At 42.8% G+C, this 16,069-nt stretch overlaps 1 protein-coding gene across 2 annotated transcripts in view; it reads right to left on the minus strand.

The window, feature by feature from the left end:
* Positions 1-11,491: 11,491 nt before the first annotated feature.
* LOC127651574 (kin of IRRE-like protein 1) overlaps positions 11,492-16,069 on the minus strand; it is an 83,691-nt gene continuing 79,113 nt past the window's right edge. For both annotated transcript variants that reach the window (XM_052137481.1, XM_052137473.1), the window contains exon 15: positions 11,492-15,596. In XM_052137481.1, coding sequence (XP_051993441.1) covers positions 14,979-15,596 — 618 coding nt within the window. In that variant the 3' untranslated portion in view covers positions 11,492-14,978. The remainder of the gene's footprint in view (positions 15,597-16,069) is intronic.

Raw genomic sequence — 16,069 nt, forward strand, 5'->3', positions numbered from 1 at the left:
CGTCAAAAACAAGCCGATATCTAACTCAACCTATGCGTGAATTAGACCACGTTGATGGCTATAAAGTCTTCTGAAGCACAGAACAGGCTGGGGTGCAGATGTAACTGTTTAATATCGCTGAAGGACGTGCAAGTCTGGAGAACGACTTCAGCATTGTCGCCGCCATCATTCCCACTGTCTTGCACCCGCCGCTGCTTTTGCAAGGGTGGACTCTGGCGCCATCTGGCGGTTGAGGGTTAAATTGTTGGTTCAGTGCGCATTACGCACAAACAGTCACCAGATGTCGACAGACTCTTTATTTATGGTTGCATTGATCGATCTAGCTTCTAAAATATTAGATTCAATTGCAGATTATTGTGTGCATTGTGTGGTAAATGTTTACTGTGTATATAATGTCATTTTAGGATGGTTAATTGTTTAATGTTTCCCCATATAGATACATTATCTTTGGCAATGACAACGAGGCTGTGAGAGATGGATTTACAGTCTCTTCAATGGGCTGTCCTGTAGTTTAAAGTGTTTTTGGATCATTCCGCGGAAAAAAACATTGATCAAATATCTGTCCAAGAACATTTAGTATACAAAGAACCCCAGACAATTGAGTTGTGGAAAATAAGATGTGATCTAGGAGCTTTATACAGCTTTATATAGGAGAAGAAAAAGAAAAGGGTTTTTACCTATTCTACAGAGCTGTGCATTATTGCATTTTGTTGAATATTACATACTCTACAACATACCATGAAAAATTTATCCAGAGTACCTTGAACTATCATTGGTTTCCCTGAGCTTCCCAGATTTGAAGACATTTTTCTGGTTTATCAACAGTTTCATACCTAATTCTTTCCATTTGTAACATACTACTCTGTAAGCCAAGTCTCCGAATCAACTGAAAGTTAGAGCTGATGGTACATGACTTAATACCTTGAAGGACCTCAGCCCAAGTGTCTTCTGAGATATCTATATCCAGGTCTTTTCCCCTAGAATCTTTCAAATGATGTGTAGAAGGAATTCTAGAATCCTGAAATAATTAAACACATCTAGATATAAAGCCCTTCATACTAGGGTCCAGTTTCACGTCTCCAGTACATTAAAGCCCTAGCATTAGCTGCCCAATAGTAGAGTTTAAAATTGGGTAGAGCTAAGCCTCCCACATTTCTTGCTTTACAGATGTGTCTTTGTTTATGAGATACACCTTATATCCCCAAATAAAAGGCATTATAATTGAATTGAGTGTCTTGAAGAATAACTGAGTCCAAAAAATTGGGGCATTTTGAAATAAGTAAAGGAATCTGGGCAACATAACCATTTTATTTGCATTGACACTGCCGATTAGTGTTAGACACTCGCCAAGTCTCTACATCGCTCTTCAGTTTTTCATTCATAACTCTGTAATTCAACTCATACAAACTATTATAGTATCTGGGGACTACGATACCAAGATATGTTATTTTGTCTGTGACTTTAAAGGGCAAAGTGTTGAGAAATTCTGAATCAAAGTTATCACACAGCAGAATAAATGAGCTTTTCTGCCAGTTAACCCTTTAAAGCCTCAGCCCAAAATTCCGAAAATTCCATTCTGTGCCAGAATGTGATATTCATATCCATATTCATATTACATTCATGTTTATATAACATCACACACCTACATTTTATGTGTTCAATAAAACACACACTTTATTTAATTTGAACATTAGAATTACACGCGAATTACACAGTAAAACATTAAAAATCAAACTTTCGAACTTCTACAGTAAATACATTTTTAATACAGAGTGCAGGAACAGAATATATATAAATTCATAAATACTCAACAACTGCAATACCTGTGGAGAGAAGAGAAGGAGAAAAGAGGGGAGGGGGAGAACAACACTAGGAAACACAGCCCAACCGAGGCCTCTTCGCGAAAATGTTCACACTCAGCTGAGTGCCAAGACTGAAAACATTTCCAATCGTGAACCAAGCAAATTATTTTGCCATTAAATTCTGGCGTGCAACAAGCTACTTCATTTTTTTTCAGTCCTACTTTTCCGATAACATAGCCAACATCTCTCGGAGGACTCTTCAAATGTAGGGACATGGGCTGTGTGGAGTGATGACGAAGGAGGGACTACAGGCTTTAATGTATGCAAAGGGAAACTTGCGTGAATATCGATACATCCCAGCTGACGAGTCAAGTTTTCTCTGAAATCTATCTGGGTTAATTTCACCAGTCTACGTTCATCCCCTGGTGCCGCATGAATGTGTTGCCATTCCTTAAACAATATGAAACTATTGAAGACGGCAATGTCTAAGAAGTGTAAAAAAAGAGTCTTCCACCAGTTTTTTGTAGGACGTCGAAAGATTTTATCATTTGGTCTGACCTATCAACACCACCCATATTTTTGTTATAATCGCTGATGACAGTGGGATGGAGGGCTACTTCATTTGTCCAGTTGCCATAATTTAGTAATTTCAGTTGAGCCATTCTCATTGTGGAAATTGGAAAGGCATGTAACTGCACTCGTGTTTCCACTGAATTACAAGTATATTCCCCTCAATCCCACACCACCTCATATCCCCACGAGCTGTCTTGCGTTCCCCTCTTTTGATGTCTTTAAATTCTGCAGGAAACAGTTTACGATTCACCCTGCATGTCCCACAGGCATTAGTTCCCATTTCTAACAACTTAACCATAAGAGCTGGGTATGTGTAAAAGTTGTCAAACCAAACATTGTGGCCCTGGTCTTTGAATGGCTGCAGTAATGATTATACCCAGAGTCTGATGTTGCAATTGCCCATAACTTAAAACCCCACAGAGTAGGCTTGCCCTTCATGTAATGTTTAAATCCTGACCGAGCTTTAGACATGGCCATACGTTCATCTATTGCAAGATTTTGGTTAGGCTGAAAGAGCTGCTGGCATTTTTGTTTGAGGTGGTCCATAAGATAACGCAACTTCCTAAGGCAATCCTGATTATCCTCTTTGGTAGGGTCTACAACATGTAGAGCTTCTAAAAGAGTCTTGTAGTGGTCACTCTACATAAATCCCCTGGACCACAAGCCCTGAAGTAACTTGGTTCCCAAATGACGATGGGAATCAGAGAGAATTGAAAACCCCATGTAAATGAGCAACCCAAGAAATTAGTCAAATTCATTGGGGGTCACCTCCATCCAAGCTCCTTGGTAGCTGGGATGTGACAGACAGTTAAGTACGAGCTCCCCCCCCCCCCCAATGGTTTGTAAAGCTGCATATCTCAGCAACTACAGCCTGAGTGAAAACAGCATGAAAAAGTCAATTTCTCACAACATCATATTGGAGGTTGACCGCACAGCCTGACTTACGCTACCTAAGGCAATACCGAATGGACAGCTAGGCTTAAATGGGAGAAGTTTTGGTGCCTGTGAATCAATGTCGAGGGATAAGAAAAAGAGTCAGGGAAGCGTTTACGCTTTCTAGCTGACTTGGGACCTGTGCGAGAATGGCTAGCCATACCCAAAATAATAAGAGTAGTGTTAGTGTTACTGTGAGTATCAGTCATATGAGAAATAGAAACAAACAATACATACACATTCATACATACCCAGTTGATGGTCTTGGATGAGGATCAGGTTCCATCTCATCTTCCTGCAGTAGTTCCTGGTCCAGCAGATCTTACTCCTGTGTGCTCATGCCCTCATGAGCCTTGTCCTCCTCTGCTATGAACTTAAGCTCATCAGCAGTCAGCTGCCTCCTCTTGGGCATGCTGAGCAGGGAGCCATAGTCTCTATCCATCTCTACAACAGAAAAAAGTACAACATTTGGTAGCCAGCAGTGTGTTATTTACAAATCCATACACTGAAAAGTCACCAAAGGGTTGCAGACTTACCAGAATGTCCAACTGCAGACAGCCATCTCACTTTTCCATGTGAACAGGAAGCTACACAAAATCTAAAATCATGTCTGTGTGATGGATGGGTAAGGCTATCTGCTAAATTTATATATATATATATATATATATATATATATATATATATATATATATATATATATATAATATTTGTATTACATGGGAAAATCAACAAGCTATATAACTTATCTAACTAGCAGGCCAGTTTCCAGGCAGGTCTGAACAGTGTCTGCTCTCTGCCTCACATTACTATGGGCAGATTTTACACAAGTGACAAAATTGGCCAAATATGATATTTTGCTAAAAATGTACATAGTATTGCTAGATAATTTTTATTTAGCAAGTTTCACAGAAACTGCCAAAAAAAGTTTTATATAAAAAGAGGCTCGCCGATGATGGTCACGTAAAGTTTTCCAGAAAAACTAGCTAGTGCTTCTCCTACAAATAAATGCATCGTAACTAAATAGGTTTGACTATCTTCCACAAGCAACACAATTGGCCAAATAGTTATTGATATTTAGCTAAAAATTTACACAGTATTGCTAACTAATTTTTATTTAGAAAGTTTCACAGAAATTTGCTTATAAATAGAGGCTAGCTGCCTGTCCAATGTTTTTCCAGAAATAACTAACTTTACTCCTACTTCATAACTAAAACGTTTTGACTTTCAATAGACAATATTAACAACACATCTTAAATAACTTGTCTTAACTCGAAATATCGCCTCAGTTTTCAATTTGAAGCAGTAAGTCCAACACTTGAGGTAATTTCACAGGGTATCCTCTCTGGCTCCGCTCAGGCAAATGGAGAATGACGCTGATGATAATAAATTTATTATTCACGCCCAGTAAACCCTTAACCAATCATATGTGCTTTTAGCTTATATTGTCATGAGTATCTGGCAGTTTTCAGAAATAAAATCTGTGATTGGAAGGCGAAGATATTGAGACAGGAACCATGGGAACATTAGTTCCCAAATTTGAACGCTCCGGCTGGTAAGGGTTAATTGTGTACCCCGACAGGTTACTAAACTCCTTAATAAGTTCAAACAAGATGGGCAAAGACCTTTCTGGATCCGAAAGAAAAAGAAGGACATCATCTGCATATAAAGAAATACTGTATGGTGTTCCATGCCCCCCATCTTCACAGGGGCAGAATGTGATTGGTTCCTTATGCTTATTGATAAGGGCTCCATAGTAATGGTGAAAAGTAATGGGCTTAGTGGGCATCCCTGACGGGTACCCAAATGAAGAGAAAAAGGGGGCGACCTATCACTATTTGTGAGAACTGACGCAGAAGGACAGTGTGACAGGGTGGAGGGCGGGGCCAGGACATGATTTTACACACCCGGTCCCTTATCAGGCTATTTAAGCCTCCAAGAGGGATAAAGGTTCATGTATATATACCCTGGTTTTGGTTCAGTCCCTGTCTTTCGTTGATTGTATGTGAACGTGGTTGTATGTTGGTGATGTTCGTTCCCATGCCTGTGTTCCCGTGTTCCCAGTTCCAGTGTTTTCGTGTTTTGTTTTCATTTTTGCCCATCGTGGTAGTTTTGTTTGTTCATATCTGTTTGTTTCCATTCGTTTAAATAAAGATAACTGCACTTGGATCCTCAACCCTAGTCAGCCTCCGTCCTCAATCATTACAGAACGAAAGACCGCACCATGGATCCAGCAGTATTACACGCCAGATACCACCTGCTCTGCCTGAGGCAAGAGGACCATCCTATTGAGGCCCACGTCCGCGACTTCCTTAAACTGGCGGCTGTTGCGGACTTCTCAGACTCCTCCCTGGTGGTCTTCTTCAGGGAAAACCTGAGTGGCTGGCTGAAAGAGCGGCTGCCGCTGGCATCACGCGGCTGGACTCTCCGCGACTTCCTGGAGTTAACCTTGCTGTTGTGCGGCTCCCCGTTCACGCCTGCCCCGGTCTGCGAGCCAGAGCCTACGCCTGCCCCGGCCAGTGAGCCTGAAGTCACGCCGACCAGAAACAGCGTTCCAGCGTCGCCAGTCGCTTTCCATGAGCCAGCGTGGCCCACTTCGTCTGCCCGGAGGAGGGAGAGAAGACGGGCTTCCGCCTCCCGGCCCGCGCCTGCCCCGGTCTGCGAGCTAGAGCCCACGCATGTCACGGTGCGTGAGCTAGAGCCCACGCATGTCACTGTGAGCGAGCCTGAGTCCTCGTCAGCCATGGTGAGCGAACCTGAGCCCTCGACCGTCCCCGAGCCAGCGCCAGTAGCCTCAGACGTCAGTGAGCCAGAGCCGATAGCCCCAAACGTCAGTGAGCCAGCGCCTGTAGCCTCGACCATCCCTGAGCCAGCGCCTGTAGCCTCGATCGTCCCTGAGCCAGCGCCTGTAGCCTCGACCGTCCCTGAGCCAGCGCCTGTAGCCTCGACCGTCCCTGAGCCAGCGCCTGAAGCCTCGACCGTCCCTGAGCCAGCGCCTGAAGCCTCGACCGTCCCTGAGCCAGCGCCTGAAGCCTCGACCGTCACTGAGCCAGCGCCAGTAGCAGTGACCGTCCAAGAGCCAGCGCCAGTAGCGTGACCGTCCAAGAGCCAGCGCCAGTGGCCGTGACTGTCCAAGAGCCAGCGCCAGTGGCCGTGACCATCCAAGAGCCAGCGCCAGTGGCCAGGACCGTCCCAGAGCCAGCGCCTCCGCCCCTCAAGCCCCTCGACCCTTCCAGGGCTCCGCCCCTCAAGACTCTCGAGCCTTCCAGGGCTCCGCCACTCAAGCCTCTCGAGCCTTCCAGGGCTCCGCCCCTCAAGCCCCTCGACCCTTCAGGGCTCCGCCCATCAAGCCTCTCGAGCCTTCCAGGGCTCCGCCCCTCAAGCCCCTCGACCCTTCCATGGCTCCGCCACACAAGCCCCTCGAGCCTTCCAGGGCTCCGCCCCTCAAGCCTCTCGAGCCTTCCAGGGCTCCACCCCTCAAGCTTCTCGAGCCTTCCAGGGCTCCGCCCCTCAAGCCTCTCGAGCCTTCTAGGGCTCCACCCCTCAAGCCTCTCGAGCCTCCCAGGGCTCCACCCCTCAAGTCTCTTGAACCATCCACGGCTCTGCCTTCCGAGCCTCCTCCAGAGCCTCCTACGGCTCTGCCTCCCGAGCCTCCTACGGCTCTGCCTCCAGAGCCTCCTACGGCTCTGCCTCCAGAGCCTCCTAGGGCTCCACCTCCCGAGCCTTCTACGGCTCCTCCTCCAGAGCCTCCTGCGGCTCTGCCTCCAGAGACTCTTGCGGCTCTGTCTCCTGAGCCTTCCTCAGCTCCGTCCCCGGAGCCTTCCAGGCCTCCGCCTCTAGAACTGCCTACGGCGCCACCGCCCTAGGCTCCACCTCCTGAGCCATCCTCGGCTCCACCTCCTAGGCCTTCCTCTGCTCTGTCTCCTGAGTTTTCCTCAGCTCCGTCTCCTGAGCCTCCTATGGCTGAGCCTCCAGAGCCCCCCTCAGCTCCGCCTCCTGAGCCTCCAGAGTCCCCCTCAGCTCCGTCTCCAGAGCCCCTCTCAGCTCCACCTCTGGGACCTGTCCCTGTCCTGAGGCTGCCTCCCAGGCCTCCTAGACCTGTCCCTGTCCTGTGGCCACCTCCCAGGTTCCCTGAACTGGCCCTTGCCTTGTGGCCAGCTCCCGGGCCACTCAAACCTGTCCCCTTAGTGTGGCCTTCTCCCAGGGCCCCTGACCCGGTCCCAGTACTGTGGCCTCTTCCCAGGCCCCCTGACCCAGTCCCTGTCCAGTGGCCTCCTCCCAGGCCCCCTGACCCGGTCCCTGTCCTTGCCAAGTGGCCAGCTCCCGGGCCATCTAAACCGGCCTCTGTCCTATGGCCACCTCCCAGGTGCCCTGAACCGGCCCCTGCTCGGCGGCCATCTCTCAGTCCACCTAAACCTGCCCCTACCCGGTGGAAGCTCCCCAGGCCACCCGACCTGGTTCCCAGCACACACCCCCAGAGACTGCTTATCTGCCCTCTCGCCCTCCTTGGTCTGTCTCCGTGTCCCTCGTGCCCCTCGTGGACTGCCTGTCTGCCCCTCGTTGCTCCCTGGACTGCCTGTATGCCCCTCGTTGACCCTGGACTGCCTGTCTGCCCCTCGTTGCCCCCTGGACTGCCTGTCTGCCCCTCGTTGCCCCCTGGACTGCCTGTCTGCCCTTTGTGCCCCCAGTCATTGGTCATTTGTTCTTCCCGTTTTTGTTTTTGTTGATCGTCTGGTATCCGATCCTTGAGGGGGGGCTATGTAACGGTTACCCTGTCTTGTCTCACTGTTGCCCTTTGTTTGTAATTTTGTCACTTTTGTTATTCCTTAGTTTTCACTTTTGTCACCCTTGTACCTCCATAGTCTTCCTGTCAGCCCTCGTGTTCACTGTTCATTGTTTTCACCTGCCCTCGTTAAGTTTGCCATTTGCTTCTGTTTTGTCATCTTGTTATCTTGTTTGGTGTTCTGTTTGTTCATTGGCCCCTTAGTTCTATGTTCATGTATATATACCCTGGTTTTTAGTTCAGTCCCTGTCTTTGGTTGATTGTATGTGAACGTGGTTGTATGTTGGTGATGTTCGTTCCCATGCCTGTGTTTTCGTGTTTTGTTTTCATTTTTGCCCATCGTGGTAGTTTTGTTTGTTCATATCTGTTTGTTTCCATTCGTTTAAATAAAGATAACTGCACTTGGATCCTCAACCCTAGTCAGCCTCCGTCCTCATTACACCATTCTACATGATCAAAGGCCTTATGGGCATCCAGGCTAGAATGGCTGGTTTGTCATGCACCCCCTTTCTTCTATATACAATATTCATAAACCTACAAACATTGAAGAAAGAAAAACTTCCAGAAACAAAACCTGTTTGATCTTCATGTATGATGGAGCCAGGATCTTGGTAAATATTTTAAGGTCATTAACAAGGAGAGCAATTGGTCTGTACGAGGAAGGGTCGGTTCTGTCTTCTTCTTTTTTAGAGCTTTTGTGGTGGCAGCCCCTAGACTTTGGAATGAGCTTCCATTGGTCATAAAATCATCTCATATTTATTTTCCCTAGCTTTTAATTAATTGCATCATAAATTGTACTAGGTCAATTTTATCTTATTCTTGTTTTATTGGTTTTAAGAGTTTTTTGCATTCTTAAGCTGTATTTATGTGATTTTATTTATTTTTTGTAACTCCATGTACAGCACTTTGGTACCCAGTGTGGTTTTTGAAAGTGCTCTATAACTAAAATTGTGTTGAGTTGAGTTTTTTAGGATCAATACAATATTTGCTGAGTAAAGTGAATCTGGAAATTTCTTATTTTCATTAGAATTTTTGAACAACCTTAACAGCAGAAGGGCAATTTGAACAGAGAAAGTCTTAAAAAATAAAACTCTATGCAGAAGCCATCCGGAACTGCTGCTTTACCATTGGGAAAGCTCTTGATAGGACTTCCTCTAATATAATATCCAAATACAAACTTTCTCTAGCTTTATCACTTATTTTAGTGAGTCCAACAGAGAACTGAGTAACTTTGTAATATCTGCCATATCCCATTTATTTTGAGGTGTATAAATCCTGATAGAATTCCCGAAATACTTGAATATTCATATTTCAGTTTAATTATATTAGACACGATTGAACATGGTGAGTTTAAACCGTTGTTCCTAATCCTAGAGCTGGTTCTCTATTTCAGATGCCCCTTTGCTTATTTAGTTCAGCTTGAAATGCTATAATATGGCCTCTCATGACCATTTTGAGAGCCTCCCATAAAGTCAGATCAGTCACATCGCCTCTATCATTTAGGCTAAGATAATTCGTTATATAAGCAGAACATTTCTCTTTAAATGTTCTTTCATTTAACAGACGAAAGCCTATCCATAAAAGGATCAAGAATACAATTAAAATCTCCCCCTATGATGATATGAGTGTTGGCTATGTTAGGTATGATGTTAAAAACAGACCAAAAAAAATGTGGGTCATCAAATTTGGGAGCATTCAGGTTCAGAAATGTAACATGCTTTTCCAAGATAGTACACAATCAGACACCGTTATTTGGTATCTCTTTTAGGAGACAAATGCTAAAATTGAATGTTTTTGCATATTAATAGAGACACTGGCTTTTGTTGAGAAAGTGGAGTGATATATTTGGCCTACCCACTTGCATATGAGTAATGTGAGTTTCTTGCAAAAACATTATGTCTGCATGTAAAGAATTCATATGGGAAAATACTTTGGATCTTTTAACAATATTATTTAAGCCACGCACATTCCAGCTCAAGATATTTAAATGCTTCTTAAAGGAGCTCATCTGTGTGCTGCATTTAACATATGATAGGGTGATTGTAGACGTACTGCGTATAATGTAGGCACTGTAAGATAATCAATGCAAAAATACACATAAAATCCATAACACAATAAGAAACTGGCATAGCATTCCTCCAATAAGATCGCTTCCCCAATATAAGCGAATCTCAAAAAATCCCATTCAAACTTAGGCAAACTTAGGCAAAAGGCAGCCACTCAACGCACCAGGAAACAAAAGAGATTGAAAAATAACAGCTAACAACTTAACTGTAATTCAAAACAGTCCCCTGCAGTACAAACTCACTCTCAGAGGCCGAGCATAAACTTCAGTATAAGAAGAAATACTTTGACTGCCAATGCACCTCAAAGATGGAGATTGAGAGTAAAAAAGGATTTAGATATTGATCTGTTTCTCACCCACAACTCTATTGTTGCTAGAGAAGACATAGATTTAACCACTGCAGTCGTATGGATTACTTTTACAGTATAGCCTACTGACTTTTTTTTTTATTCATTTGCATTGAACCTACAGAGCTGAAATGTTCTTCTAAAAGTCTTAATTTGTGTTCTGCAAAAGTAAGAAAGTCATACACATCTGGGATGGAATTAGGTAGAGTAAATGAAAAGATAATGTTTCCCAATTTTTCAAAAATTTACATTTTTGAGTGAACTATTATTTTAATGATGTATATTGCAGATATAAAGTGTTATGTAGAGGACACTTGCAAATAATGTGTCGTATATAATGCGTTGTGTCTCATTGTCTTAACTGCTCTCCTGGTTCCCTTTAAAAAATAGAACTATATTACCTGTGGGGCAATACTACAGTATTCATAAAAACAAGTTGTGATCCTATAAGCAATAATACTCTTATATTCATCTTGGTGTTGACACTAGTTTGGAATTAAACTGACTAATGCCTAAAAGTGGAGTGGAGTGGAGTGGTGTAGTGGTCTAAGCACCATAACTGGTAATCTGGTAATCAGAAGGATGCTGGTTCAAGACCCACAGCCACCACCGTTGTGTCCTTGAGCAAGGCACTTAACTCCAGGTTGCTCCAGGGGGATTGTCCCTGTAATAAGGGCTCTGTAAGTTGCTTTGGATAAAAGCGTCTGCCAAATGCATAAATGTAAATGTAAAAGGGAATCTTCTTAATGAAACAAAGAGTGATAAACTGAAGTAAAAATGATCAATGTGTTATTATAAACAAACCACACACTCAGTCCTTCACTGATTCTTAGAAAAACAGTGCTTTTATTTCTGATATACTGTGAAAAAATAATTACGTAACATTTTTAAAAAATATTGGAAAAATCAAAAAGGAAATAAAAAAAAAAATCTATAACTTTTGTTGTACATCTGTCAAACTTTTTTCAGCTACCAAGAACAGTACAGTAAGGTCAACGTTTATTTTCTAAGACACAATTATACATGATACACTCCTACCAGCAGAAGAAAAGTATTGGAGCAGGAACATGAGAGAAGTAAATGAACGGATTACATAAAGGTTTTCATATACTCACTCGTTTGCACTCAAACACACATTCACGCTTAGTCGCACACACAAAAACACACGTATCTTCATGGAAACTCTACACACACTCTGGCCTTAAGCCGGTTTATAAAGTGAGGGAATATAAAAGTCATGTTTTCCTAAGGCCACTCTTTTTTAAATTATATTTACTCCTTCATTGTTCCTTCTTCTCGTCTTCATGGAGCTTCAAGTTCTTAGATGGGGGATGCAAATACCGTCCAGTGGGTTGAGTCACATCTCCCACAAGATTCTCCACAGGTCATCGCTCAAGGCTAAGCAATAGGTAGCTCAGGCATGTATCAAGATGTTTTATCAAGATACTCCTGAATGCTCATGGCATCATATTGGATCCCAGCCAAGCTACACAAAACTCATCGTCTTTGTCTTACAAGTTGCAAAGTACCATTGCCATGGTGTTTGTCATCCTTCTTGCAATTAAAAAAATAACAATACTGCATTTAAAGAGTGCATCACATTGGATGATGTCAAATAATACTTGAAGTCAGAATTACACATGGGAAAGTATTTACAGGGCTCGTTGTTTCGAAATGCGGACGAAGATGAAAACTAGTCATAGAGAGTATCTTTTTGTTCCGAGAACAACTACTGAAGTCACATCGATGATAATCATTGCTTTGATAATGGCATCCTTCAAAATCTGTTGAAGACAGTTCATAGCCAGAGACCGTCTCTGGTCCCCATAAGGTAGTTTTTTCTTAATTGGCGGAAAATACTTCAAGTTAGGCGTCTATGTTTGGCACAAGTATCAGGTGTGTGTTTGTGTGAATAAGTGAGTGAAAGAACCTCCAACCTATCAAGCAATTATAAACTTCATATCAAAGTCATATGCACGCTTGCATTGGGGTACAAGACGTTATAAATCACTCCCAACCTCCAACCTTAAATTGGTTCCAATTTGATCTTTGTAATCTTTAAGACGAAAGTGATAGCAGCCTGATCTTCGATCAGTAAGGTAAATTTTGGATACCTAAGGCTGGATCATACAGTTTTAGACCTTCTCTGCTGTTCACAACCCTCGAAAAACCCCTTGGTCACTCGCGACCGAATAAATTCGCAAACAACAATAACAAACACATCTGCATATTTTCTTGTTTGTTGAGGTGAATATCACCCAAATAAAGACTGATACTCTAACGTTGAACCTTTGGTCCAGAATCACTTGACAAACAACATGACAAAAAGAAATGTTATTTTTTCTTTCGGTAATATTCGAAACATGGAAAGAATGCTCTAGCCTAGTGTGCAAATGAGAGATTACATATCGATTATGAGGGTAATCTAAGCTAGAATACTGGTATGCAGTGCAAACAATGACCCCACTGCAAAAGCACCAAGGAAAAGAGTGGGGCATTCTTGTATATGTATACTGTATATTTGTATATATATTTAACTGTTCTGAGCTATTTGTACGATAGTGAAAAAAATGGCCATGTCTGAAAACTGTTGAATGGCATTCCTTAACTATTCTCCTTTGTGGTGAAATTTAAAGGGCAATTGATTTTAATGCAAATGCTCAAAATGTTTTATTAATTAATTCATTTTTTGATTTTCTCCACAATTTATCATGCCAAATTCCCAATGCGCTCTAAGTCCTCATGGTGCCGTAGTGACTCGCGTCAATCCGGGTGGCGGAAGATGAATCTCAGACGCCTCCATGTCTGAGACCGTCAATCCGCGCATTTTATCACGTGGCTTGTTGAGCGTTACCGCGGAGACCTACTGTGTGTGGAGGCTTCACGCTATTCTCCGCGGCATCCACGCGCACCTCACCATACGCCCCACCAAGAGCGAGAACCAAATAATAGCAACCATGAGGAGGTTAACCCAACGTGACTCTACCCACCCTAGCAACCGGGCCAATTGGTTGCTTAGGAAGCCTGACTGGAGTCACTAAGCACGCCCTGGATTAGAACTTGCGACTCCAGGCAAATGTGCTTTTTTAAATGCTGTTGGATTCTCCACACTATGCAAACATACCAGTTATGCTAATGGTTTATCGTAATGTAAGTTAGCATTACACTGTACGGCTAGTAACCTGTTTAACAAGGTAGCTCAGCAAACTGGATAGCCAGGTTGATTCTGATTTCCATGCAAAGCAAAAAAATAAATGAATCTTTCAGTTGCTTTGGTAATCAAGAGTATTAACATGTAGTATATCTCGTGTGCTCTACAGTAACACTGTCAAATTTTATAAATGGGAAAAACTCAGATATGTTTGTATGTTTGGATCATTAGTTTCTAATATATTAGTATTAGTATCCAGGTTATATTTCTCCCTGAAAGAAAAAGATAATAAAGAAGGCATTACATTGAATAAAGACAATTACAATATTTTGCATTGTGACATCATGACAATTAAAAATCTTCTTTGGAATTACCATAATGCCAAAAAGAAAGAACTCATTGTCATTACTGTAATTTTTTTTTTTTAATAATAATACAAAAATTATATTGTATTTAAAATGTAGAAGTATTTATATATCCCGGTTGTATTAGTTGTTCTGCTTTTATGTTAATTTTAATAAAATTCTTTACAATATTTTTTTGTACTTTAATACAAACAAAACAAATATTGTGTTAAACTAATGAGAATCTTCATTGAAAATAATAGGATTTATAAAGAAAAAACCTGAAAATGAAATTGCATAAATGTTTTTCAGTAATGATTATTTGGCGTTGGGGGGGTGGGGCTGCTTGATTTTCATGAAAATAAAGCCAGAGTTTCCCCCAGAATTATTTAATGGTCCTAGAAATGCTTAATTTTTATTCAAAATATAATTTATTTATCTTTTTCTTTCTTCTGATTTTGGTGGGAATTATTACCTGAACATGTTTATGTATGTTCACCCATAAGGAGAGGAGTTAAAAAAGCCATTCAAGAGAATTCATACATGTATCTCATATGAACATCTCTCTCAGAAACCATGTCAAACAGACTACTAGCCTACAAAAGGCACCCTTCATTTCTCATGAATTACTTTGTGATCATGCCTATTCAGAGCATTCACTATTTATTGAGCATTATAAAGATCTTAGATCTTTCATTAATGCAAGTTTCTCTTGATTGTGACTTTCGCTGTCAGCTCCTGGAGCTGGGGATTAAACATAAAGACAGAAAGAGAGAATTCGCTCATCTCCTGCCTTGTATCCCATTCTCATTTCTTGCTCTCTGTTTAATCTGAGCTTTTCATTTTTCATCCAGCCTCCTTTTTTTTATCTCTGGTTCATTCATTACTTCCATTCTGTGTATATGTGTGAGTGTGACTGTGAGTATGTGTACTTTTATGGTCAACAATGGCACAACATATCACGAAAACACTGCGCTTCTCCGTTACACGTGCGTTTGCATCCTCTGTGTGTGTCGGTGGGAATATTCGGAATGCTGAGAGGTGTAGGAGAACCGCGTGGAACTTCCGTATTTACCGAGTCCAGTCTCTGGGGTCCCGGCACCACCTCCTGCACAGACACTCGGTCCAACCCCGTACATCTCGTACGCAGGTCCACTTTCTAGTGGGGCAAGGCTAGGCGGAGCATACCCAATCCGAAATGAAGGATAGTGGGAAGGGTAACCATAATTTTCATATCCTAGCTGAGGGGTAGAGTCCAAGAGGCTGCAGTCAGTGGGGAAGTCGCTAGTCTGTGGACCAGAACTTGGTGGAGGTTGCTGGGACTGCCCGGCACGGGTGAAGGTGTTGAATTGGGCATAGCTGTTGTGCGAGAGTCTAGAGGGAGGGCGAGGTTCATAGCAGCCTGCTCGTGACCCTGGAGCCAAGCTGCTCGGTGTTCCCGGACCTGCAGTAGCTCCAGGCGGTCCTGAGTTACTGCTGATGGTCGCAGCACCCCCTGGCTGGCTGGAAGTGCGATAGTCTGAGTAGTGCATGGATCGGGAGGCTGGACGGCCCTCATCATGGGTGGAAGCTCGCACGTTGTAGTAGCCATTTGTTGGGTCCTGCAAGAACAATAGAGATCTCAAGCAGTGTTCACATGCTCCTTATATATCAGTACATAATTTCCAGGAACTCATCTTTAACCTTGTGAGACCTACATCCCCATGTGTGGACATCAGGTTTTGGCTTCACTATAGGCTATGCTTAATTTATTTATTTTTTAGAACAACTGATCTCAGTTCAGGAGACTAGGCTGTCATTAAAGGGTTAAACTTTCAGCGCATGTGACAAAACAACATGGTGCCAATCACAGCCGAGTTTGTCTTTCGGAGAAACTGCATCAAAACTACATCTGGTAAGAAACCAGCATAAGTTTTCACGTTAAAACCTGTTTGAGTCAAACGAGTAAAGTCTCTAGTTTCATCCGATATGCCATTTAAAAAATGTAATAATCATACATTCACTGTAAATGATCACATTGAGAATCAATGGACATATCCAAAAGCTGGAGAATGTTGCTCTATTCAGATTTAAG

Source organism: Xyrauchen texanus, chromosome 1 (assembly GCF_025860055.1).
Source record: "Xyrauchen texanus isolate HMW12.3.18 chromosome 1, RBS_HiC_50CHRs, whole genome shotgun sequence".
NCBI lineage: Eukaryota > Metazoa > Chordata > Actinopteri > Cypriniformes > Catostomidae > Xyrauchen > Xyrauchen texanus.